The sequence below is a fragment of the Osmerus mordax genome, chromosome 3, assembly GCF_038355195.1.
Source record: "Osmerus mordax isolate fOsmMor3 chromosome 3, fOsmMor3.pri, whole genome shotgun sequence".
Classification (NCBI taxonomy): Eukaryota; Metazoa; Chordata; class Actinopteri; order Osmeriformes; family Osmeridae; genus Osmerus; species Osmerus mordax.
The window spans coordinates 18,618,541-18,644,552 of NC_090052.1; the positions used below are offsets into that span (position 1 = coordinate 18,618,541).

At 47.9% G+C, this 26,012-nt stretch overlaps 1 protein-coding gene across 1 annotated transcript in view; it reads right to left on the bottom strand.

Moving 5' to 3' along the window:
* Positions 1-25,583, bottom strand: part of LOC136939918 (ras-related protein Rab-26-like) — a 44,991-nt gene extending 19,408 nt beyond the window's left edge. Inside the window, exons 1-5 of the mRNA XM_067232241.1 lie at positions 25,395-25,583; positions 22,353-22,463; positions 6,415-6,456; positions 4,353-4,419; positions 389-441 (exon numbers count right to left, since the gene is read on the bottom strand). Coding sequence (XP_067088342.1) covers positions 389-441; positions 4,353-4,419; positions 6,415-6,456; positions 22,353-22,463; positions 25,395-25,583 — 462 coding nt within the window. The remainder of the gene's footprint in view (positions 1-388; positions 442-4,352; positions 4,420-6,414; positions 6,457-22,352; positions 22,464-25,394) is intronic.
* Between the last annotated feature and the right edge of the window lie 429 nt (positions 25,584-26,012).

Below are 26,012 nucleotides of genomic sequence, written 5' to 3' on the forward strand. Positions count from 1 at the left end.
CGCACGGCCGCGCACACACACACACGTACGCTCTCTCCTCCATCCAATGCTCTTTTTTTGGTCTCTCTTTTTTTGGTACCATTCTCTTGCTTTAGCTTCTTTTCACTGGCAGCAGCAGAGAAATAATAAGGGTGAAGATCTTCTCCATACCTTCTCATCAGACATAATGATATAGGATTGCTCTGTTATACGTTGACACCCTTAGACACCAATTTCAAAGAAACTATTGCTCACTCCATTGTCAGACAATGCTACTCCTCCTCACACACCCCAGCCACTTACATGCTTCTCACATGGGTTCCATGGCGACAAAGACTTTTGGATTATGGGCTATTTTATCAGCGTTCTACAGTACATCGCTAGGAGGGTAAAACAGAGGATCGCCTACCTGGATGTTGTCGAATGATGTCTTGTTGGTGACGTCATACAGCAGCAGGAGGGCTGAGATGGGAAGATAGGAGAGAGAGAGAGAGAGAGAGAGAGAGAGAGAGAGAGAGAGAGAGAGAGAGAGAGAGAGAGAGAGAGGGAGGGAGGGAGGGAGGGAGGGAGGGAGGGAGGGAGGGAGGGAGACAGAGAGAGAGAGAGAGGGAGCGACAGAGAGAGAGAGAGAGAGAGACAGACAGAGTGACAGATGAGAGAGGGGGGGGGGAGAAGATAAATCAAGTGAATAAGCAAGTACAGCAACACCAAGTCAACGACTAATTCAAAGTTCCCTCTGTTGTTCTCATGTTAATTTTCAGCTTGACTTTCGGCTCGCCCTCTTGAACCTCTCACCAATGAATACAGGATTCCCCTGCTTTTTCATTTACAGAAGGCACAGACTATGACGGTGTGGTCATTGCTCACCCCTGCGGGTTCTCTGTTGCCCTGATAGAGGTGTGTCTGCCTCTGTCCTGCAGCCTGAGCTCTCAGAGACAACTAGCTCTTTATCTAGCCCTCTCACTCACTGCACACCCCACATACTGGATCAGTAACGCGGAGCAAGAACACTTCAGAACTGCAGTGGTTCTGTACGAGTTTGTACGAGTTCTGTACGAGCTGTGCGCACACAGCTTTGACTGTGTGCGCACCCCATTGTGTAAGAGCTGTTTCTAGATTTGACTCAAACTCATTTCCAAAATACATAACTTCACACGACCCATCCCCTCAGTCTGTTTCAGAGTCGACAGACGACATGCCAGTACAGAACGGCAGCTTGTGAGACTAAGTGCTTGCCAAGCCTCGAACTCAGAGGTGAGATTGACGGAGGATCTTAGTGAGTCCTGTCAACACAACACTAGAGATGGGATGTGCTGAGCGAAGGAGAGACAGCAGCTGCCGTGGGCTCCATGGAGGCACGGCAGAGAGAAAGAACAGACAAGCAGGTGAAAGGAGGAATGACGGAGGGAGGGAGAAAGACGCGAGGGGAGGAAAAGCAACAAAAGAGTTCGAGGGAGTCCTGACTAGATGAGGCACCAAACGAGCAGAGAGAGAGAGAGAGAGAGAGAGAGAGAGAGAGAGAGAGAGAGAACGGAAAAACAGGAAGGATGCGAGAGACAGACAAGGAACGTGTGACCGAGAATAGACAAATGAAGAGGTGGGAGGATGCGATGCTTTGAAGAAGAATGAATCACTTCTTTTTGAATGTGGTACGAAATTCACTTAGAACTCTCTCACACACACACACAAACACAAACACACGCTTTGGAAAACAAGTGCCGCTTCCACATTAAGGAAACTAGCTGCAGCCAGTCTCAGAGTTGCGGATGTTTTTTGTTATTGTCGTTAGTTGAAGCAAAGGAAAGAGCAGTGGAAGGAGGAGGAGAGAGCCGTGTTGATGATCGCCCTCTCTCTCTCTCTCTCTCTCTCTCTCTCTCTCTCTCTCTCTCTCTCTCTCTCTTCTCAGCGAGGAGGATAGGACTCCAACATCAATCACTGAGGAGTATCCGCGGGGCTCGGTCTACAACATTGTTTGTCTTAGTCTGACACTCTGTCACGGTGGCCGCCCTGTGCCCCGCTCTCCTCTCGCCCTCACCTGCCCTCATGCTCTCCCTTTCTCGAATTCTTTCTCTCTCCTTTCGTTCGCTCTCTTTCCCTTTCCATTGGTCTCTCTCGCCAGTCTCTCTCTCCCTTCCTCTCATTCCATCGCTATGTCTCTCGTTACTGATACACGGCCTCAGTTGGTATTGATCAAAGGAAGCTTTCCATGCTTGGCTTACTGTCTGGTACATCCCTGGTGAAGGGATGGCAGGAGGAAGCAGCCCACCATCTTCCTGGAGCTCCGTGTGTGTGACGAACGTCTGTACCCGTTGGATTTCTACCGATGTCAGAGGGAGTCTGCTTTGTGTGTGTGTGTGTGTTTGAATCTGTACTTCTGTGAGTTTCTGTGTGCGTGTTCCTTTGTACTTGTGTGAGTTTCTGCGTCCGTGCGTGCGAGTGTGTTCAGACAGCCTCGTCGGGGGCAGATCTGTCTGGAACATCGGCCTCTGAGCTGGTTAAACCACATGAGCCTGGTATCCCGGTTCAGTACTCTGGCTTCACAAGGAACCGTCTGCCTGTCTCACAGGGGCCTCTGAAGTTGTTTGGGTTCCACTAAAACGTCCTGGAAAATCACATTCTCGGATGCTGTGGGCTCATAACAGAGCAAATATGTATTTGAGAGGAGGATGAGCAATTTCCTGTTGATATTTAAAATTGCTTGTATTTGTCCCAGCGGAGCATCTGACAAGATACAGTACATGATCAAGGGATCCATCGGAAAGGCGTAGTATTTCATAAAATCATCTGATAGCTTTGTGATGTTCTGGGGTACTGTCCTCAGAGAGGAGGAGGAGAGAGGGAAGGATGCGAAGAAAGAAAAAAGAGAGAACTTTTGACGGGGGGGTAAAGAGAGAAGTTGACTGGTAAAGATGGCATGGCGTCAGTGTCAAAATCTAGTCTCGTCCCTTCAAATCTCTTTTTTTTTTCTTTACGGGAAAAAAGGTGGAGGCAGATGTGTGTTTATCGTTGATACTGCGCACTGGGTGAAGGTTGAGATGTTTGCACGAAAACAACCCCTGGGTCAAGGGACTTCTGGAGCCTTCCCATGACTGAGGCCTTTGGGATGTGTGGTTGTCTAGAGCAGACAAGGACAAGCATCTTCTCATCCCCTTCCAGCAACCCCACAGTGATGTCTCAATATCATCAGTATAATCAATATCCCATCAGTCACCTCCCAGTGGGCCTGGGCTATACTTAACCTCTTCAGCGTCTCCCCGACCTGGTATTCACAGCAGTATGACATACATCTTGGTGCTTCAAAGGTGGATGGTGCAGACGCAGGTATGATCCCAGGGAAGGTGCCTGCGACTGGGCTTAATGAAGGTCATCTCCCCACCCCCCCTCCCACCTCCTCCAGGATTGGAGGGAGGTAGGATTGGAGGCTTGCCGCAATTAGAAGAGATTGACCCAATGCAAACACACACGCAAGCTTTTCCCTTTCATCATGTGGAGTGTAGAGCCAGAGTAACCAGAAGGGATAGTGGCTTCACAGCCAACAAGACTTCCTCCCTCTCCTTCCTCTTTCTCTTCCCCATGCTCCTCCTCTATGCTCGCTCCTCATTTGCAATCTTCCTCCTCCTCCCCATGAGATAGTCAGACAATCTCTGACTTCAGCAACTTCTTTCTCCACTCACACTAATGAGCGTGTGTGTGTGTCGGTGAGTGAGGGTAACAACTCTGTCACCCCGCTCACACCTGATCCCGCAGCCGAAGTGTTGCCGTAGAGCCAGGATACACACTCTGGCTGCCCTCATCCTGCTACACTCATCCTCATCCGTCCTCGCCCATGAATAATGAATGGCCACACGCGACTCCAAAGTGACATCCAACATGCAGGGAACCTGCTTTGTATGATTCCGTAATACGGTTCAGCCTCTCAGCCAATAAGAAGGCAAACACAAGAAGACACAGGAAATAAACAAGACAAACAATGACAAATAGTGGCAGTCAAAGGGCACTCGCACAATAGACCAAACCACATACATCATGTACAGGCAATACAGGCAATTACATCATCAATCCAACATGACTTAATGAAGTGGCTCTGATATGTATATGAAGTCTGCACATTAGGTTGATGGGCAACATAAACTGGAGCATCTTTCAATATGTAATAGGGCTGAGTCCCATTTTGACAAGAAAATGTTTACCATTCTAACTATGCTACAATTATCTTTGCGTGCATGTATGTATGTGTGTGTGTGTGTGCTTCTGTAAGTGTGCTTGTGCATGTGTGTGTGCTTTCACATGTACAGTATGCATTTGAGTGTATATGGTTGTGTTTGTGTGTATGTGAGTGTGTGTGTGTGTGTATGTGTGTGTGTAAGCCTCACCATGGGCGTCACGGTAGTAGGCGTGGGTGACGCTGCGGAAGCGCTCCTGTCCAGCCGTGTCCCAGATCTGGGGGGAGAGGAAGAGGAGGAGGGAGGTGAGGACGAGGAGGGAGATGAGGAAGAGGAGGAGACGAGGACAGAGAGAGGAAGGCAGGAGGGAGAGGAGCGGGGGACGCGTGGCAGGATGGAGAGAAAGACCAAAGAGGCCAAAGAGAATGGATGGAGAAGGCAGGACCGAGGAAGAAGAGAGGAGAGGAGAAGAAGAGAGGAAAGGAGAAGGAGGGTTGCAGACAGGACGAGGTCCGGGGTAGGGTTGATGAATATTAATCACCGGTGGCCGCCTCCCTGACGGCCTCCTATCCAACCCCTGTGGACCTAAGCTAATTAAATAGCTGGATCTCCCTCCAGCCACGGCTGTCTCTCACCACCGGCGTGCCTAGCAACAACAACACTTCCTCCAGACCAGACGAGCACTAGGTGATGACATTTTCACATTTTCAAAAGCCAACTTTGCACTATTGGGACACGTGAACACTGTGTGTGTCTGTGTGGCTTGCTATGCAGCTTCCTGTTCTCTACCGCTTATCTCTCTCACTCCTTTGCTTCCTCTTTCTCTATTATGCGACCCCCCTCCTCCCATTCCTGTTTCCCACATCTCTCTCTCTCTCTCTCTCTCTCTCTCTCTCTCTCTCTCTCTCTCTCTCCTTCTCTCGCTCATGCAAGTAGGCTTTGATCCAGTGTCTGGTTCCTATCTCCCTGGGACTCCTCCCCCCACGACCCATCCCTCAGTGGTAGTGAGGAATGGCATTTACATGAGGGACCAAATCATTCCCTGGGTGCTTGCGCGTTGCTCGCACACAGCCTGGGGCCAATTAGCGCGAACAAAAAATCTCCTTAATAAGCCTTATTGCAGACTTCCAACGACCTCTAATTAGGCTTGTTTAGACTGATTGGTATAATTAGCAGCTCTATTTGACACAGAGGAAACAACCAAGCTAATAAACAACAATGCCTGCCTGATGAGGCTGGGGGTGGGAGGCCAGAGGATGAGGAGGCTAAAGGTTGAGGAGGTTAGAGGCTGGGGAGGCTAGAGGTTGTAGGTTAGAGGCTGGGGAGGCAGGAGGCAGGAGGCTGTAAAGACTACAGGCTGGGGAAGCTAGAAGTTGTAGGCTAAAGGTTGGGGAGGGTAGAGGCTGGGGAGGCTAGAGGTTGTAGGCTAAAGGCTGGGGAGGGTAGAGGCTGGGGAGGCTAGAGGTTGTAGGCTAAAGGTTGGGGAGGGTAGAGGCTGGGGAGGCTAGAGGTTGTAGTCTAAAGGCTGGGGAGGGTAGAGGCTGGGGAGGCTAGAGGTTGTAGGCCAAAGGCTGGGGAGGGTAGAGGCTGGGGAGGCTAGAGGTTGTAGGCTAAAGGCTGGGGAGGGTAGAGGCTGGGGAGGCTAGAGGTTGTAGGCTAAAGGCTGGAGAGGGTAGAGGCTGGGGAGGCTAGAGGTTGTAGGCTAAAGGCTGGGGAGGGTAGAGGCTGGGGAGGCTAGAGGTTGTAGACTAAAGGCTAGGGAGGGTAGAGGCTGGGGAGGCTAGAGGCTGTAGGCTAAAGGCTGGGGAGGGTAGAGGTTGTAGAGACTAGAGGCTGGGGAGGCTAGAGGCTGGGGATGCTAGAGGCTGAGGAGTCAGTGAACGTTTGTGGGAGCTAATAGTCTGGAAGAAGATTTATGGTCATTGAGCCACTAAATCCTGATTGTCTTTTAAATCTACTTTGTCTCTAAATGGGGAAATGTTTCATGTTGATTGAATCAGCAGCGAGCATCAGAGGTCCACTTCATGTGGCGTTATTACCCCCGACAAAGCAGTGCGTGCTGGGAGACTGAGAGAAGCTGAGGCCGTTTCTATTCACATATACAGTAATGTAAGGTACTCAGCGTGTACTCCATTTAAAGGCCACCAGTGCCAGTGAGCTACTAGATTTCCGTTGGCATAACCGGTAGTGGTTGCACTTCACACGTCCGAGGTTGCGTGCTGGATCCCATTGTTACATTTCGAGGCTCAATAACTTTCATTCCATTTCCTACCTGGAGCTTCACCTTCACTCCATCAATGTTCAGCACTTTATTCTGAAACAGAAAACAGAAGACATGATTGGATGGATTGTCTAATTATGTTAACGATTGAGAGACAGGAATATTTCAATGTTTCTCATACAATTTGACATTTTTATGGATCTGTGTGTGTGTGTGAGAGTGTGTGCGTGTGTGTGTGTGTGTGTGTGTGTGTGTGTGTGTGTAAGTGCACACACAAAGCTAATTAAAGAGATTGGAGCGAGACTTTCTCCTCTGCCCGCTCACATGCTCTTTTTAATGCATCAATAATGCGATACTCCATGATCCTCTGGCTCTAAATACAGCTGGTCTCGTTCTCCACAAGCATTAGCCCCTCTCTGCCCTCACTTCCTCTCTCTCTCTTCCCTTACTTTCCTGTCTATCCATCACTGTCTCCCTCCGTTTACTATCAACCAACTATCCCATCTCCTACGTTCCCCCTCCACCTTTTCAATCCCTCCCCTGCCTATTCCCATGCCCGCAAAGACTGTGGCCTGTGTTCAGAAGGGTTTTATTACTTTTATTACTTAGACTTTTTTTTTTACATTTGTTTTTATTGATTTTATGTAAATCACCTAGAGCTGCAATTCTAGTATGAAATGTGCTCTGGAAATATAGTCTTATTATTATTTCCCCAGTCACTGCCCCTCTGATTTGGGTCTCCTCCCTGTTGCTCTCCCTCCAGACCCATCCCTCTCCCACTCTCTACCCAGCCTCCCAGTCTCTTCCAGCATCTTTTCTCTCCCTCCTCCCTCCCTCCTTCCACCCCTCCCCCATCTCTCCACCCTCTCCTACCGACACAACCTCTCAGGGCAAGAGCCCAGTTCCCTGATCCACCTGTAGGTCTAACCACCGAGGTACAGTACAGTCTGAGATCCTGCATCAATCTTCCCATCGATCCAGCCCCTGTCTCACACAGGCCAGGGCCTTGCTGTAGGAAACAAATGTCTTGGCTGAATGTAAAGTAAATTGTACCTCCCTCCAGATAGATCTGTCAATGGCAAAAAAAACACTATCATTGGCAGTGAAATGGATAGGTTCCAAAGCTGAATCAGAGGTTCATCAGAACGTTTTTCAAAGGCAAATGAGTAAAGTCAACTATACTGTACCCACAGTGACACAGGTAACAACCAATCCCTGCGCTCCCGCTGTGTACAAAACCAGACTCTGGTTGATAAGTCTCATTAAGGTGTGTGCCTGCCTTCTAACCTCAACCGGAGCATTCTGCACTATTGATATAGGAGATTTTTAAACAGTTCAAGGGGTAGTGTGTGGTTGTGGCTGTGAGTGTGTGGCTGTGAGTGTGTGGCTGTGAGTGTGTGTGTGTGTAGCTGTGAGTGTGTGTGTGTGGCTGTGGCTGTGAGTGTGTGTGTGTGTGTAGCTGTGAGTGTGTGGCTGTGAGTGTGTGTGTGTGTGTGTGTGTGTGTGTGTGTGTGTAGCTGTGAGTGTGTGTGTGTGGCTGTGGCTGTGAGTGTGTGCGTGTAGCTGTGAGTGTGTGTGTGTGGCTGTGAGTGTGTGTGTGTGGCTGTGAGCGTGTTATCACAGGTGGGGAAAGAGAGAATGTATCTTTTTATGTAAAGCGGCCTAAGTGGCCTCTCCCTATGTCTTAACCACTTGCATCCTAAACACCCCTCAGGTTCATGGTCTCATCTCACACACTAATGATATCTGACCTCCAGTGATGAGCAAGAGGTTCAGATATTCCAGAGAGATGCATCGAGCCCTCCCAGGACACCATGGCAACACTCATAAAGTTGTAAGCGATTGGAAGGGGTCGCAGATATTCCGATCCACTCGAAGAAACGGCAAAGACGTTTTGTTCCCGCCAGAGCTTCCTCTGGTCGTGCTGAGCACCGTCTGATACGGCATTTCCTGGATCCTTTGTTTAGTTATTTTTACCTTCAGGAGTTTCTTTCGGAGTAAACCTCTCTTTCATATCCACAGGTTGGGAGCGCAGCAGCAACAGAAGCCTCTCAGAGTTTCTGTAAATCTATTATCTATTTATCTTCTCTCCTATCAGCTCTTTATAAAGCACACACACACCAAGCTTACAGGCTCCATGAATACTTATTGATTCAGAAACTGGCTTGGGAAGTGAAGAGAAACGTTTGGCCTGATACGTTTGGCCTGAGGGAATGGTTCATGATGGTATGGTCCATGAGGGTATGGTCCATGAGGGAATGGTTCGTGATGGTATGGTCCATGAGGGTATGGTTCATGAGGATATGGTTTATGAGGGTATGGTCCATGAGGGTATGGTTCATGATGGTATGGTCCAAGAGGGTATGGTTCATGAGGATATGGTTTATGATGGTATGACTCTTAAATGTTACCTGTTATTTCTTAGTGACTGACATAGGTGCCTTGGTTTACACTTGGTCTCTGGTAGTGTCCTGCCAGTCTCAGTCGCAAAGCTTTTCAGTGTTTGATGAAGTCTGCTCTTCTACACTCAGTCACAGTCTCACTAGGGGCCATGCGGCGTCCGTGTGTGTGGGGTCAACGTGTGTGTGTGTTTGAAAACACAACACACACACACATACATGCGCACATGTTCTGGGTCTGGTCCACCAGCCAGCCAACATGTCCAGGGTCCACTCGCCTTTACAAATAACTTCAATTACACTCCCCAGGCAGACACCCCACTGCCAGGAACAAAGGACACACTCATAAACACTCATAAACACTCATAAACACTCATAAACACTCATAAACCCTCATAAACACTCATAAACACTCATAAACCCTCATAAACACTCATAAACCCTCATAAACACTCATAAACCCTCATAAACACTCATAAACCCTCATAAACCCTCATAAACACTCATAAACACTCATAAATACTTTATGCTATTTATGCTATTTCACACTATATAAGTCACACTGTGCAGTCCTAACTAGCCAAAATATCGACCCACAACACCGCCAACAATGAAGGTAGGCAGGCAGCGTATAATATATATTTCCAGCCACGTAACCCCTGAGGCAGACCAAAAGTCATTTCTTAACAATTCAGCTGGACGCTCGAATAGAAACTTTGAAAAGTCACGGTTGTAGTTTGTGACCTTTTGCCGCAGTACACTTGGAGAGCTCTCTGATACGGTCTGATGTCACGGCCCCTTCTCCCCAAATGACTATTGACTATGACTGATGCAGCTTCTCTGTGTGAAGGTGATAGTGTGGTGCAGTCATGGTATTGCTAGTCAGGCCCTGGGCTGGCCTGCTCTCACGCCTAATTGAAAAGACAGTGTTACACATGTAAATGTGTTAGCTGGTGATTAGTCAGTCTTGGTTGGACGCCAGGGTTGAAACAGGCTGAGCTACAAGCTGTCTGCCAGCTCTCCGTTTCCCTGCACACCAAAGTTCTGGGCTAACTTTTTCATTGGTGTCTCTCATACACACCAAGGCACACACACACACACACACGCCCACACATAACCACACGGGCACACATAGACAGACACAAATGCATACACCTACACACAGGCACTGGCACGCACGCACACACACACACACACACACACACACACACACACACACACACACACACACACACACACACACACACACACACACACACACACACACACACACACACACACACACTAGCAAAGAGAGAGGAGATGAAATTAAAAAAGGACAAGTTCATCTTACGTAAAGGTGAGTGCTACCTGGTGGCTATTCTGGAGAAATTTGCGTTAATCCAATTAGAGGCCAGATGTGTCCTGATCCCTGTGGCCTGCCCTCAGAGACACGGCCACACTCTGAGAAGCAGGCTCACCTACTGGCTCCCTCGCCCTCCCTCACATTTCTAGCACCCACCTACTCTCTGCTGTGCGCTCACTCCACATCTCTCTCTCCTCTCTCTCCCTCTCTCCCCCCTCACTCTCCACCCCTCTCACTCTCGTTTTCTCTCTCTTCTCTCTCCCTCTCCCCCCCTTTCTCCGGTTAAATATTTAAGATCCTGTTCAGAGTCGGCCTTCTTTGCATCCTGGTGACATTAGAACAGCAAGCAGGTGACAGAACTACACTGCATTCATTAAAACACACACACACTGCACAAACACGTACACGCACACACGTACTGCACAAATATGTACACACACACACACATATACACACCAACGCACAAGCAGACAGAAAAACAACCCGAGCACACACAAGCACGTGCACATACAAACATGCATGCACTTCCTTTATAAGGATGCGAAACAAACCAGTAAAAACACAAGAGTAAAACCATACAGTGCACCTGTGTTCAGTCATCTGTGTGTTCTCAGCCTCTATAAGGACAACATAACAGCTTGTTTCCTTTCACACAGATCAACAAAAACAGAGACACCCTGGCAAAGATGCTTCCTGAGGCAGAAGCAATACCATCCTGCTATGCAGAACGACGTTAATGATACAATTATGAAAGTCTCTCACCATGTTGGTGGCAGAGAAAGGCAAACAGAATGTGTCTGAGTCTGCTACACACCCTCAACCGCCTGTCTGTCTCTGACTGTCTGTCTGTCTGCCTCCTTGCCTGCCTGCCTGCCTGCCTGCCTGCCTGCCTGCCTGCCTGCCTGCCTGCCTGTCTGTCTGTCTGCGTCTGTCTGTCTGTCTCCTTGCCTGCCTTCCTGCCTGCCTGCCTGCCTGCCTGCCTGCCTGCCTGCCTGCCTTCCTGCCTGCCTGCCTGCCTGCCTGCCTGTCTGTCTGTCTGTCTGTCTGTCTGTCTCCTTGCCTGCCTGCCTATCTATCTGCATATCTGTCTGTCTGTCTTTGAGCTAGGCCTGATGTTCCTCCTCATCTCAGGCTAATTGTGTTCATTTCCCAGTCTTAAAACATCTGATGTCCCAGACAGACTACTGACTACTGGCACTGCAGGCTCCCTGTTTTACACAAAGGATAATAGAAAACTAATAGCCAAGCAGCCAGCCAGCCATCCAGCAAGTCAGCCAGCCAGCCCACTCGCCCACCAGCAAGCCAGCCATGCCCAGCAAGATCTCAAAGGTACATGTACAAAGTCTCCATCCTGATAGCTATTCTGGGAGATGAACAAAGGCAATGGTGTGTGGGATCAGTCAGCGGGACTTGTGAAGGAGCCCCAGTAGGACGTGACCACACCACCCTGATGGACTCTTCACAGCGGCAATAGCTAAGTACCCACTACCTGGGCTTTTCACGATGGTCCTTATCATCTTCCCACACACCCTCGTTTTTGATGTCTTTGTAGACTGTTTCCATTCTCTGTGCAGACTGACATGCATATAGTGCATCTCTCTCTCTTTTCTCTGTCTCTCTTTTCTCTGTCTCTTTCCATCTCTTTCTCTCTTTCTCACACACAAACACATAGGCACTTCCACACTTGGACTCTGATCCATTGATTTCATCGAAATAATGCAGGTGACCACCTTTGTCCTTTGTGGGAAGCAGTACAAAGAGAGCCAGCTCTAGAGAGCCCTGTCGAGTACAGCTCCAGACAGGATTCAGCCACAACCCCCTCTCACCCTCTCTGAAGCAGGAGTCACAAACAGCAGCCAACAAAGAACTGGAATGACATGTGTAACAATCTCCTCCAGAAGGTCCAAACATTCAGAATCAGCTCAGAACAGTCTTAACTTCTGTCGAGTCATCTCCACATAAAAGCTTGTCAGATCAACGTGGCCAAAGCCTCAGTGAAAGTGCCGAAGTAAATGATGCAAAAGACAAACGGCGCCTGGTAAACAAGATAACAAAAAAGCATGGAAAAAAATTAAAGGACTCTGTCATGTATGGCTGGCGCAATTTCAGTCAATAGAAGCAGGGTTCAGATTGACGAGACGAGTCGCTCAGCCGCTTGTTGAGTCATTGTCAACAACAACAATAACAGTCCTTGGAGACACTGATGGACAGGAACATTCAGTGCGACAGACTGTTGGGAACTTCTGACAACTAAATAGTCATCAGGTAACAGTCATGGGTTGGTTTGGCCAATAATATGAACAAGCCTGAAGCATATCCACTCCATTCTGGGTGCTTGAGAAAGATTAGATGTTACAGATTTGATGTTGTAGAGATTGGATTGTAGTTATGGGGTATTATAAAGATAAGATTCAGAAATGGCGAATTAGTAGAGGGATGAGGTCACAGTAATACAAATTAGATATCAGATGATGGGTAAGATAGGGTATGTCGGTTATTCAGGAAATAAAATGATAGAATAGTTAGATACTGTAAGATGTTCTACACATATTTGATTATTATATATACTGTAAGATGTTCCTCATACTGTACATTATATATTGTTAGAGAAAATGTCAAATGTTCTACATACAGTACATGAGAGATTATGTATTATATCCTTAAAATGTTCCTACATACAGTGCATTAGAGATTATGTGTTAAATCCTTAAAATGTTCCTACATACAGTAGAGATTACAGTATTAGAGATACTGTAAAATGCTGTACATACAGTTCATTGGAGACTATTAGAGAGGTGCTCTTTGTTCCGTACACTCAGTTCTCTATTTGATGTCTAGATTCTGAGTCATGTCGTCAGGGAGATGTCTGCCCGTGACTCAGTCTGTCAGGAAGGGCATTCAGCTGGGAGCGTGCTGGGTGGATGTGTCTGTTTGTGTCTGTCGGTGTGTCTGTGTGTGTGTGTCTCTCTATGAGTGTCTCTGTATGTGTGTGTCTTTGTGTGTGTGTCCGTGTGTGTGTGTTTGTGTGTGTATCTGTTTGTGTGAGTGTGTCTTTGTTTTCAGTACAGAGGGTTGGGTCACAGACTCATAAACATGTCACATGCCATTTAAGAAGCACCTTGACCATTAAACATTCTCCCCTCTCCTTACCTCTATATCCCTCTCCTTTTTCTCCCTCTTCCTTTCTCCCCCTCTCTCCTGCTCTCATTGTGTGAAACCTCTTCTCATAGCACTCTCCACAGAAAATTATAGCTAGGGTTGTGACACAACAGTATGCATATTAAGCATTATTCATTTGGCAGACGCCTTTATCCAAAGCGACATACAAACATACATAGTAAATGCAGCAGATAATCAAGGACTAGAAGTGCACTGTTCTACAGTATTACAGCGGTGAATGGCAAGAAACATTGTGTGCAACTACACACTGCAATCAACACAGTCATGAGACAACAACAGCATATCTCAAACACAACCCAGTCTATCAGTTTTAGTTCAATGATGATGATTTGAAGGGTTTGGTGTGGAGCGCAGCATTGTTCACCCCAGACCACTGTGGCTGGCAGGGAGGTGCCAGGTCACAGTGGTGATGGATCGCTGCCGGGTCGCCATGGTGTTGTGTTGTCGCCATGGTGTTGTCAGCTGTCAGGGAGTGTGAGTGATGAGGAGAGGTAAACAGGGCCAGAGGGCCATTCAGAAGGAAGGTGAGACCGAAGCCCACATTTTGGAACTGCAGACCACAACACGGTTTTGGCTAAACCTTTGCCTAACACTCCGGGTACAATGATATGAATTTGGTTTCTTGCTCAATTTATCCACAAGTCGGAAACCGGCTTCACCATGTGGGTGGAGTAATTGAATGGTTGTGTTATTTGGCTGGTTGCTATAACCAATCAGGTTCCCGAGAGCACAAAAGGAGTGAACAGAAGTGTGTAACAATGTGGAGATTAACAATCAACAATCACTAAGGCTGAGATGGATGGATCTCAAGTTGGTGGAGTGGTGGCTGAGTGGTTAGAGAATCGGGCTGGTAATCAGAAGGTCGCTGGTTCGATTCCCGGCCGTGTCAAATGACATTGTGTCCTTGGGCAAGGCACTTCACCTTACTTGCCTCGGGGGAATGTCCCTGTACTTACTGTAAGTCGCTCTGGATAAGAGCGTCTGCTAAATGACTAAATGTAAATGTAAGTTCAATGACCTCAGATGGAGTTTGGGAGAAGGTGAGATGGTAGAGGTGGGAACATCTAGTACCTCAGGTATGACAATATATTTCCTATATTTGAAAACATTGTCCGTTCGTTGATGTGAAAATCCAAGTCGATGGATATGCAAAACCTTTGTGTGTACACCGATTGATGCAATTGATTTGCCTGAACGACGAATCAAACGAAAAAAAGATTTATTCATGAATGTCATGTCCCACAGGCACTTGGCCGGGGCAATCTGGCGTGCTGCTCCTCCGCTGACGGCAAATCGAAAGGAAGGAAGGAGACGAGAGAAGGGGAAGACGGTAGGCACCCAGAGAGAGGAGGAGGCAAACTGTCTTCCTCCGACAACGGTTGGCTGGGTTTGACACGGACGGAGCCACGCCGCATGCAGACCACCGGCCTCAGCCCGCAGCACCACAACCTCCTCTGACATCCGTGGGAGAATAGGGACTGACCTCCATTTTCAGATCGTCTTTTTATGTTGATCAATGTTTTTGACAAAACTTGTCAACATACTTTCCCGGCAATGACTTTGCATGGGCATTCTCTTACCAAGTCGGAAACAGCATTTTGGACAAATGGTTCCTATTTGCCCACGCTGGGTGCAATGCCCTGGTCATTTGCCAACGGCACTTCAGAATCTCCATCCCTTTGCCTGCAGTCTCATCTCCTTCCAAGTGGCATTCATTAGGCATGAAGATATTGTGCAGAACACAAAATTACACAAAGGAAGCACAGAATGTTTTTTTTTTACATGGTTCTTTAGGCTACACATAAATGTGCTTGATAGACTGATTGATGGTCTTGGTTGGTTGGTTTGTTTGTGTTTGAACCTCCGCAACCAGAACCAGAGTGTTTAGATAGCTACAGGTAAGTGACCAAACAGCGTGGCAGCATGACATAGCGCTCAGAGAGTGAGAGAGAGAAAGAGAGAGAGTGAAAGAGAGAACATTGTAAATGGACTGCATTTATATAGCGCATTTTTATACCTTAGCAGTACCCTAAGCACTTTACAATTTTGCCTCTCATTCGCCCATTCATACTCTCACTCACACATACCGACTGCAGCGAGCTACCATGCAAGGCGCCGCTCTGCCCATCGGGAGCAACTTGGGGTTCAGAGTCTTGCTCATGGATACTTTGGCACATGGCCTGGGAGGAGTCGGGGATCGAACCACCAACCTTGCGATTAACAGACAACCCTCTCTATCCCCTGAGCCACAGCCGCCCCAAGAAAGATAGAGTGAGTGAGTGAGTGAGAGAGACAGAGAGAGAGAGAGTGAGAGAGAGACAGAGAGAGAGAGAGAGAGAGAGAGAGAGAGGGAGAGAGGGAGAGAGAGAGACAGTAAAAGATAGAGGGAGTGATAAGGCTCTGTTCTCTACGCAATTCTCGAAGCATTTCTTGGGTGTGTGTGTCAGCGTTAGGCTGTTAGCGGATATCACACCTGAGTCTCACATGAGATTCAACAAGTACTGCTTGGAAATGAGGCTGGAGCTGGGGTCGAGGCTGAGGTTGGGGGATGCGGCTAGGGTTGAGGCAGAGGCTGGAGGCTGGTACGACGCTTGACTGAGGCGTAGTGGAGCCAGACCAGACCACAGCAACACAGAAACTGGACAGAGCAGTTGGGGGATGATTAGGCTGCCGTCGAGGGTCAATAGGATATCTCCTCAGGGGGAGTCTCAGCCACAACGAAGGACGGAACAAAGGCAGGAAGGAAGGAAATACTACCAATTATAATGATTGTAAAAACCTTTTTGGCTGCAATTGGTTGCCTCTTGTTGACCTGATGGAAGTCACCCATAAGTATGTGCCTTTCCACCTTTCTTCCATTCTCTAGGGAGCGGGCGCTAGTTCTCCTGGCCACCCTTCGCCTCGTCTGGGGCACAGAGACAGAGTTAACAACCCCATCAGCTTCCTCTCCAGCTGACGGGCTGAGCCGAGGAGCACTCAGCTTGTCTCTATACAGCCCCTCTATACCTGGCCTTCATTATGGAGCTAAACTCAGGCTCAGTATATACGTGTATTCCGCCTGAGGTCGGAATCCGTGTGTATATTTGTGTCGGTGTGTGTATGTGCGGGACTGTGTGTATAGACCTGTCAGACTCCAGACTTGGCCCTGTCTTGCCATTCATAGTTAATGAGGCGTATTGCCACATCGCTACCTGTTGCCTCCTTAACTCCATCAATTTACAGATGCACACGCACGCACACACCTGCAGTATACACGCACAAACTATCTCTCTATAGCCCTCTAAAAACACATCCATCTAGGACCCTAACTCATTCAAATCTAGGGCCTCTGAAGTGCAGTGTCTGATATATGACTGTACCTCTGGCATGCATCCGACAAGGCCAGGGGCATGGCTCTTAAACAACAGTCACATCCTGACTACATAGTGATGAGAGAAAGGGAGTCAAAGGTGGATCTCTGTTCTAAGGAGAAATCTCTCCATGAGCGCTTCTCCCTTTGATGCAGGCTAACAAGGCAGACGGGAAGATGGGGCGGAGGGGGGGGGGGAAGGTACAGTAATGAAAGAGTTGAGGACAGGTCGAGGGGGTGAAAGGAGAGGGAGAAGGGCTGATTCACATCAGGGGCAGGGGGTGGCAGAGAGAGGGGGAGAGACAGTGCGGGGAGAGAGCGCGTGCGGCAGGTCTGGGACTGGCAGGGTGACCATGGAGCCTGGCAAAGAGAAGGGACGGGAGAGGAGAGAAGAGGCGAGCAGGAGAGGAGGGGGAAAGAGGAAAGGGTAAAAGAAAGAGTAAAAGAGAGAGCTACACGGTGAGTCAAGCAGTCCCTGCTCCTGGCCCTGCTCCTGACTCCTGGTGTTCCAGTCAGGCAGCCCACAGCGAGCTGGAATGGTCTCCAGCACCTCCATCTCACCCGAAAGAAGGTGAGAATGGCCTCTCGTCAGCCTCCCAGTGTGTCACTTCCCTCAGTGTGTGAATAGGCTCCGAAGGGCAACCTTTAAGTGAGGCTGCTGAGGAATGGAAGGAGTGAGCGAACAGGGAGAGGAAGAAAGGAGAACTAAAGGACCAGGTGAAAGAGGAGGAAGGTTACTCGAGGCAGAGTGTGGGGGATTTGAAGGTATTTATTGAATACACTGTATGGGCAAAGTAATGCCCACACATATGTGGCCCTTAACACACATACACACACAGCAATACCCACATTCAACAAGCACATAGATAATGCCTTCCTTTCTCACAATGCCGGAAAATAGCTGGTGAGTCAAACCGATAAGAGGGCAGTGACAGGCCTGGCCAGGGACATAACCAGCCAGTGGAGAGAGGGGAGTGCTCTCCCTCCTAGCTGGGGAACAGGCCCTCTCAGGCCCTGTTCTCATCAACCCTAGCTCCAGGCTCTGGCACCAGTAGGCCCCTGATGGGAGGCTCCATGATAGCAGGCTGCAATAATGAGCCTGGATACCTCAGCTCCTGTCAGTCAGTCAGCCACACATACACACATACACACACACACACACACAGGCTGGTGCCTGGGGATGAAGAACAACCACTAGACTGGCAGCACATTCTTATCGGGATTCTATCTGTGTGTAAGAGAGCTGTTAAGGATCACAGGGTATGACCTGCAAACACAGACACGCACATACACACAGTCCAGTAAGTGTTGTTTTATTCATCGTATAGGCAGAAAAAAAAGCATGAAGAGGACAGAGGTGAGCCTTGTGACCCACCCATGAGAACCTGAACAACAGGAAACAGGAAGTGGACATCACTGCAGAAGACACTGGGAGGTGTGAGAGTGCACGTGTCTGTGTGTCTGAGAAGCAGCCAGCAGTGTACCACAGGCAGGCTGAGTGCAAAACCCCTCTCAGTGTGTGTCTCTCCCCTGAGGTCCTCCAATCTACCAGCTCCGGAACATTCCGATCACCCCTTCAATCCCAGTGACCTGACGTGCTGTTACCGGCTGCCTCCCTGATCAAGCAGGGTGTTTCAAGTGTAGATCCAGGCCCCCGGGGGCAGAGTGATCTCTGGCAGGCTGCCTGGCCTGGGAGAGGGCGGGGCATTGGGGGGTGGGGACGGTGGGCGGGGGTCCCACCAACGGCCTCACACGGTTGGCTGCTCTGTGTGGGAGGGAGGGAGGGGAGGGCTCCTCTCCCTCATAGACATGCAGCGGACGGACTGGCAGACTGAGTTTCCTCCAAGGTGGGGAGGGTAGGTAGACTACGGGGGAGAGGAAGATGGGTTGTTTCGCTGGCATTCCGAGCACGTCGGAAATTAACATCAAGTGAGAAGAAGGTGAGATGGAGGGGGCTGCTAACTGTCTTTGAAGGAGGAGGGGGAAAAGATGCTTCATCACAGCATCCAGCTCTCATCGCCTCCCCCTTCCCTCCTTTCGTGCCATGTTTTCCTCTTCCCCTCTCGTGTGTGCCTACAAACCTCCACATGCCTTGACCTCAACTCTGCTCTCTTTCTCTCTCTGTCTCTCTCTGTCTCTCTCTTTCTCTCGCTGTCTCTCTCCTTCCTCTCTATTTCACGAATTGTTTTGTGAGAAAGTGCCTACTGCCAGTTGACTCTCCAAACGGCTATTTCCCTGAACTATAATGGTTGTCATGGGGACAGTCAGCTCCACTCCTCGAGGTTTTAAACCGAAGCGTAATGTTGTCCAGAGCTAAATGCTAACGCTAAAGCATTTAGTGGTTCCAATTTTCCCAGAGGCTTGCTTGCTATGTATCCACCCTCAATTTGCTAAATGAAATTTGTTGTTCGTGCCATATTTCTACTTTTGCCCTCATCATGGTCTCTGGAGAGCAGGCAATGCTGCCAGAGGACCTCTTATCACACATTATTACAAGCCATGGAAAGAAACATTGATAGCAGAAATAGAAAAGGCAGACTGGAGAATTGAGTGGCAATGTTGGATCATGAACGCACAACAAATCTGTGTAGTCCATGAAATGATTGGTCTGTGAGTGAGGTCATGTTTGAGACGGTAAAAATTTATATTGTTCTAGACAGTGGTTCGGTGTGTTGATGGGCTAACAAGAAGCACAAGTCTGTGCCATAAAGTGACTGATTGACACCCCTGGGCATCAATCAGAAAAGGCAGAGGCAGTGATCTTTGAAGAAAGTTGTCCAGCTGGTAGCAAGAACTGAAATGCATACATAATGACCATTCTCTCTTGTTCTATCTTTCTCTCTCTGTGTGTGTCTCTCTCTCTTTCGCTTTCTCCCTCTCACACACCCACACATGAAAACACCCTCCCACATACTCCCCCCCACACACACACACCCACACACAAGTATGCTGCAGTCCATAAAACCATCAAATGTATCCACAAAGTGTTGTCATTATCATTCATTCCCAGTTCAGTATCAATACGAAGATGTTGCATGCTATTTTTTAATGTAAATGTAAAATGTAAAAAATACAGACAAAATCAAGAAGTAAGTCGGGTGGCTGAGCGGTGAGGGAGTCGGACTAGTAATCCGAAGGTTGCCAGTTCAATCCCTGGTCATGCCAACTGACGTTGTGTCCTTGGGCAAGGCACTTCACCCTACTTGCCTCGGGGGAATGTCCCTGTACTTACTGTAAGTCGCTCTGGATAAGAGCGTCTGCAAAAAAAAAAGACTAAATGTAAGTCAGGAAAGGTCTCCTACTTTGTTGAAATGTTACATGAGATTAAAAAACCCTCGGAGGATAGCGCAGAGAGCAGGTTTTGACACACAGCTTCTCAGTCTCCTACAGCAGATCATGAGGCCAGGCGTCATGCAGTGTAACAGCGTAAACCCAGGACCTATCCCTGCATACACATCTATCACAGAGCTCTCTAACACTTGTCTTGGAGACCTACTGTCTAGATCAGGCTTGGAGAGCTGTGATCCAACACGCTTGGTTGAACAAGCTTGAAGCCAAAACCCTGTGTTAGAGTGCATCGACTGGGTACTGTCTGCTTTTGTATTACCCCTTTTAAAACCTGTTTGCCTGGTAAAGAACTCCTGGCTGTACCTCGACCAAGTCTTTGTATTTTCCTTATTGCCCTGTTTGCCAGTAAGCCGATCTTGGACAGTTAATGCTCTCCAAGGCTGCGGGAGGACAATACAGAAGTTTTCTATGCAAGCCTAAAAGGATGGCAAGCAATTCACATCCTGTTGAGGTACATCACGCATCTATTGAAAACTCAAAGAAGACAAAACTGGAGAGAGAATGGACGAAGCACTACTCAGAAATAAACGTCTCGGACATTTCATCGACGTGACGTTGAAAGTAGCGGAGATGTTCAGGTGAAGGAGATTAGAGATACAAAGAGAGTATGTTGCCCGAGCAACCAGAGTTGAAAACGACGTGACGAACAGTTGCCTCACATTTTCAAAAGTGTTTTTTTTTTTTTTTTACTGCTGCTCCGCCACGCTTGATGACAGCTTCATAATAGAGAATCATTAAGCCTCCAGTGAACGCCAGTCAACAGAGTGCTGTTGCTTTCGGTGCCCCATTGAAAACGTGGCAGGCAGCCACTTCTAATAACACTTTTTCCGCCTAGTGTTTCTATTAATTATAGTTCATGCGGATTATGTAAGCCATTGAATTCAACGAAGACAAAACTCTGATTGATGTGGTAAATGTATGCTGAGAGGGCCATTGCAGGCTTACATAACTGTGCCAAAATTGAACGGAATGGAATGGAAGCACTGGCGTGTGTACATAATCACAAAAAAAGAAAATATGAATAGGGACTCTATCGACAACCATTAACACAGAGTGTTAATGTGTCTATTTAAACCTATTTTTTGAAACTATTCATGGTGTTGTCTGGACACAACAAAACACAATAGGAACTGGGAAAAGAAGCTGTCCTACTGTACGCGGTCTCCTAGACAACCATTGAAGCTATGCAGATCAAGACTATATTTGGGGCACCACTGTACAATCAGGGGTGAGACAATGGAGTATGTGAGCCTCCATTTTCCTCCCTCCCCATTCTCCTCCCTCCACTCTCCCTCCCTTCTCATCCTTCCCTTCTCCCTCCTCACTCCCCCCCTTCTCTCTCCACTGTCTATCCACCTGTGTTTTACAGTTTCAGCAGATTCATTGTAAATTCTTAAAAGAAATGACCCAGAGCCAGCCTGGATCCAACGCGAGATCCAACTGTTTCCCGTCTGTGTAAAGGCCACACGTTCTCCTTCGAGCCCAGCAGAAACAGAGGAGCAGAACAAGAACAGCAGCTACGGAACCACAGAAGTAGAACCATAGATACAGAACAACAGAAGAAGTGTGTCTGAGCAGTGAGGACAAGCCATGCTGAGCAGAAACGGCTGTAAACGAATCATGTCATGTTCTCCAGCGTAGCTCGATACACAATGAAATAATACCCCAGTAAAACAAAGACGACAGTGTGTCTAAGAAGAACCAGAAGGCTTGGCGGGAAGCTTTATGTTATTCAGACTTCAGGTTGCTTGCTGCCATACTGGGAAAGCAGTGCAGAAAACCCTGGCTATTGAATGAAGGAGAGACCTGAAGTCCAAGGACTGGACTTAATCATTAGTGGTGTGAGGTCTGAGTAAAAGCATTGTACTAGCAGAAGAATGTTGAAGTTTTGAGTGGAGCACGCACTTACAAACTCACTGTCCCTCTCCCTCTCCCTCTCTCTCTCTCTCTCTCTCTCTCTCTCTCTCCCACACACACACACACACACACTCTGAGGTATTAGAAATGGACCCCCAGACTCATTCCTCGACATGCTTCCATTCTCCCATGGGGACTTGAAACTGGCACAGATGAGGCCCCCTCCAGCTAAAGAATCTTCTGGATTGAAAGCATGTCAAACTAATTTGAGAATCAATATCGTATCCACTGAGACCTACCACACAGGAAATGCTCCTTGGCAGGGGGCTGAAGACCGTTCTATGAAAAGTCGATTAAAACTTTATGCCAGAAATGGCCCCATTTGTGAAAACGTGTTTGTGTTTTTACATAGACGCTTGTGTTGAATTTTTAATGCAGACAATAATCAGTAGATGCATGTGTGTGTGTGTGTGTGTATGTGTGACTCCTCCCCTAGTGGGTATGTACTCACCCGGAAGTCGATGCCCACAGTGGATATGAAGCTTCCTGCCAGGAAGGCTCCATCTTTGAAGCGCACCAACAGACAGGTCTTTCCCACCCCAGAGTCTCCCACCAGCATCACCTGGAAGGCAGGCAAAGAGGGACAAACTCAGCCATGAGGCGCAACACCTAGCACACTGCAGCATATCAACACACAGGTGAAAGAAAGCCTCAATACAGTAAAAAAAAATGCCTGCAATGCGGTGTTTCCAAAATGTGTCGGCAAAATGAGAACTGAGAAGGACAGAAAAATACTTTTCTTCTCCTTTTCCAAATGTTCAAAAAAATAAATCCAACTAAAGTGTAAAACTTTGGCTTTGACACTGTCACCTGCAGACTCAGACCACCAAGAATCCTTACAACCCCTTACTCAGGAAACAAAGACATAAGCATAAAGTAACGTGCCTTTCAGAAAGCAAAAATACAAAGAAGCTACTCTGACTAGGCTATATTTGCCATCTGGTTGTGTGTCTTTGTTTACTTTGAATATAAGATAAATGTACACTCATTAGATCAGGTCATCCTAATGCAATTACAAACCCGATGTCTTGGTTTCTGGCCAGTGGAGATAACCGTGACTGGGCAGCTAAATATCAGTTATTGTCCTTCATTCAGTCCAGAATTAAACACATTGTGTGTGTTTGTGTGTGTGTCTGTGTGTGGACATGTCGGTGTGTGTGTTTGTTTGTGGGAGGTGTGTGTGTCTGTAAGGCAGACCACGGTGGAGCTGGCAGCTGTCCTCTTTTTCTCCAGGTTATGAAGTTATGGATCTGATGTGATTAGTCTTATCAGGTTAAAGGAAGGAGTGTAGAGTATGGGGCTGGGGGGAATGTCAGGGTTTAGGGGAGTGGGGGCGCTGAGGAACCTCTCTGAGGGGAGTGGGGGGTGGGGTTATCAGAGATATTGCAGCAGAGGGCATCTCTATGCCACCCTTGTCTCATCATATTCAGTTGACATCTCATATCTGCTCGTCCCTAGAGTCCCTAGACTGTTACGTCCTCTCTCGATTGTCTTCTTTTCCACTTTTCTCCTGCTCCTCCCCCCTCCCCTCCCCAACTCCTTTCCTCTCCTCCCCTCGCTTTTCTCCTTTCCTCTCCTTTCCTCCTCTCCTCCTGTGTTCTCCTCCCCTCAAAATTCCTCTCCGCTCTTCTCCCCCTGTCTCCTCCTCTCCTCAACCCTCCTCTCTAGTCCTGGACCTCCTCTTCAGCCTCCCCCCCCCCCTCCTGCCTCCATGGCCAGAGTGAGTCGAGCAGACTCCAGCCGTGGTGGCGTTAATCACGACGGAGCCCTGCGCTCGTCTAGGGATGAGAAATACAGCTGCTGCCTCTGTACAGCTCAGCCGTAATAAAGATCCAGCTCCCCAAACGCTGGAGAACACCCCCCACCCCGCCCCCCCCTCGTGACACACGGGTCCACAAATCAAGTGCTCTCCATGTCTCTCCTGGGGCCGCTAAACCGACGAGGAGATTCGGTGGTTTCTTTCTCATCTGGGGAGACTGCATGGGCTCTCAGCTGCCCACGGAGATCCAGTACGGTTAGCTCTCGCCAGGACAGGCATCCACAATCTGACCATGAACAAAAACTCTGCCTTAGAGGTTGGATGATGTCATCTATTCATTTAGCAGATGCTTTTATCCAGAGCCACGTACAGGGGGATTTGAACCTGCAACCTCTTTACCTGTAGGTAAATGCTCTACAACTGAACTATTTCCATTTTGGCGTCCTTTTGACGGCGGCATGCCCTTTTGACGTAAACCTTAGCAGTCTTGTCTATACTACATATTTTGAGATGTTAAATAACTACTGGCAGAAACCTACCATTAGCCTTAGACAGGGAGTTTCTCCCGAGGGCAAGCACACCTGTCAGTCATTAACGAACCATTATGCTAACATCCGCAACTCTATTTATGTCACACATTCTCATGCATAACCGCCTATGGGGAGGGGAGAGGACGAGAGGAGAGGGGAAGAGAGGATAGAGGAGAGGAGAAGGAAGAGAGGATAGAGGAGAGGAGAAGGAAGAGGGGGTAGGAGAGAGTCTTGCTTACTGTAAAAGATAAATTAGGTTAAAGAAGAGAAATGGCGCTCAGGGGGATGAAGATTAATTCCAATACTCAGAAATGAGAAATGGAGAATAAACAAAAAACAAACATGGAGTCACTTCAAACAGCTACTTCAAAGACTGCAGGCACACCCTCTCCCACGGGGGGGGGGGGGGGGGGGCAAGGAGAGGGGGTGTAGCTCCATCCAATGTGAGGCAGTTGCAGTGTGGTTTGGCAGCATAGCTCAATACACAATAGAGGGGGCAAGAGAGATAAGGGGTGGAAAGAGACAGTGAAGGAAGAAGTAAGTGACATAGTGTATTTGTGTTTGTGAGAGAGAGAGAGAGAGAGAGAGAGAGAGAGAGAGAGAGAGAGAGAGAGAGAGAGAGAGATAGAGATACAGAGAGAGAGATACAGAGAGAGAGCCTTTTGAAGTAAGGATGGATCTCACAACCTGTTGCTTATCCACTAATTCTACACAGCAGCCTTGGTGTCAAGAAATTTAAAGGGGATTCAATCTCTATTGGCTATATATATATAAGGCTATAAGGCTAATAAAGGTTCATGTGTGGTCTTTAGATTCTAATCCATGTGAGCAATGTGAATCGTAGGTCTCAGAGCGTAGGTAGGGTGATATCGATTGTGTATATTGACACAGCTGCCTAGAGGCAGGGGGTTTAGAGCAGTATGACAAGTATTGCGATTTCAGAATAATATCAAACACACAGGGAGCACAGATAACATAAAAGGTCACTGACGTAAGTGATAATCAAAGACAATAACAAACACTGCAATTCACATATTTATTCAGTTGTAAGCTTGCTTTATCATACACAGTACACACGTGCAAATATTATTATTGTTTGTATTGTGACGGTGGTGTGAGAAGCCTAATAAGTTATGAAATGCAATTATATTTTATATTGTTTACAAAGACGCGGGTACAACAGCGTGTTGCAGTCTACACTTACCTTAAAGGCGATGTCGTAAAACTCGCTGCTGTTGCTCAGTGACGGCCGGCTAGGATGGACCACGCCGTTCGCTTGAACCACACCGCCAGGGTTAGTTTTTCCAGCTGTCCCGTTAGGCTTGCCCGTCGGGCTACCTGTAGTTGGACTGCTGCCGGCGTTTTTGCCTTTACCCGCCTTTTTACGGGACATTCTATCTATCTACTAGCAAGTTTCAGAATTAGCTTCGAAATCGACGCAAATACTCTCGAGATCGATTCTCTAAATACTGATAACAAAGGAATATACTTTAAAAGTTAAGCATCGCCAGACTAAATCGTTTTTTCTTTGGTTTTCACCTGCGAGTCGATGACATGGTTTTGTCACTTCTGAAGTCCCTGCAAAACAACTTGTGTGAATTGTCATGCGTCTTCCTGCGTTCTCCCTCTATCTATCTCTCTCTCTCTCTCTCTCTCTCGCTCTCTCTCTCTTGCTCTCGCTCTTGCTCTCTCTCTGTCGGTCTCTCTCACACACACACTCTTCCTCTCTCTCTGATTTGAGAAATGGGAAGTTGTAGATTTGTAGTACACTGCCGATGTTTGTTCTCCACCTTTTCCTGTTCTGTTTCAGAAAAGATAAGGC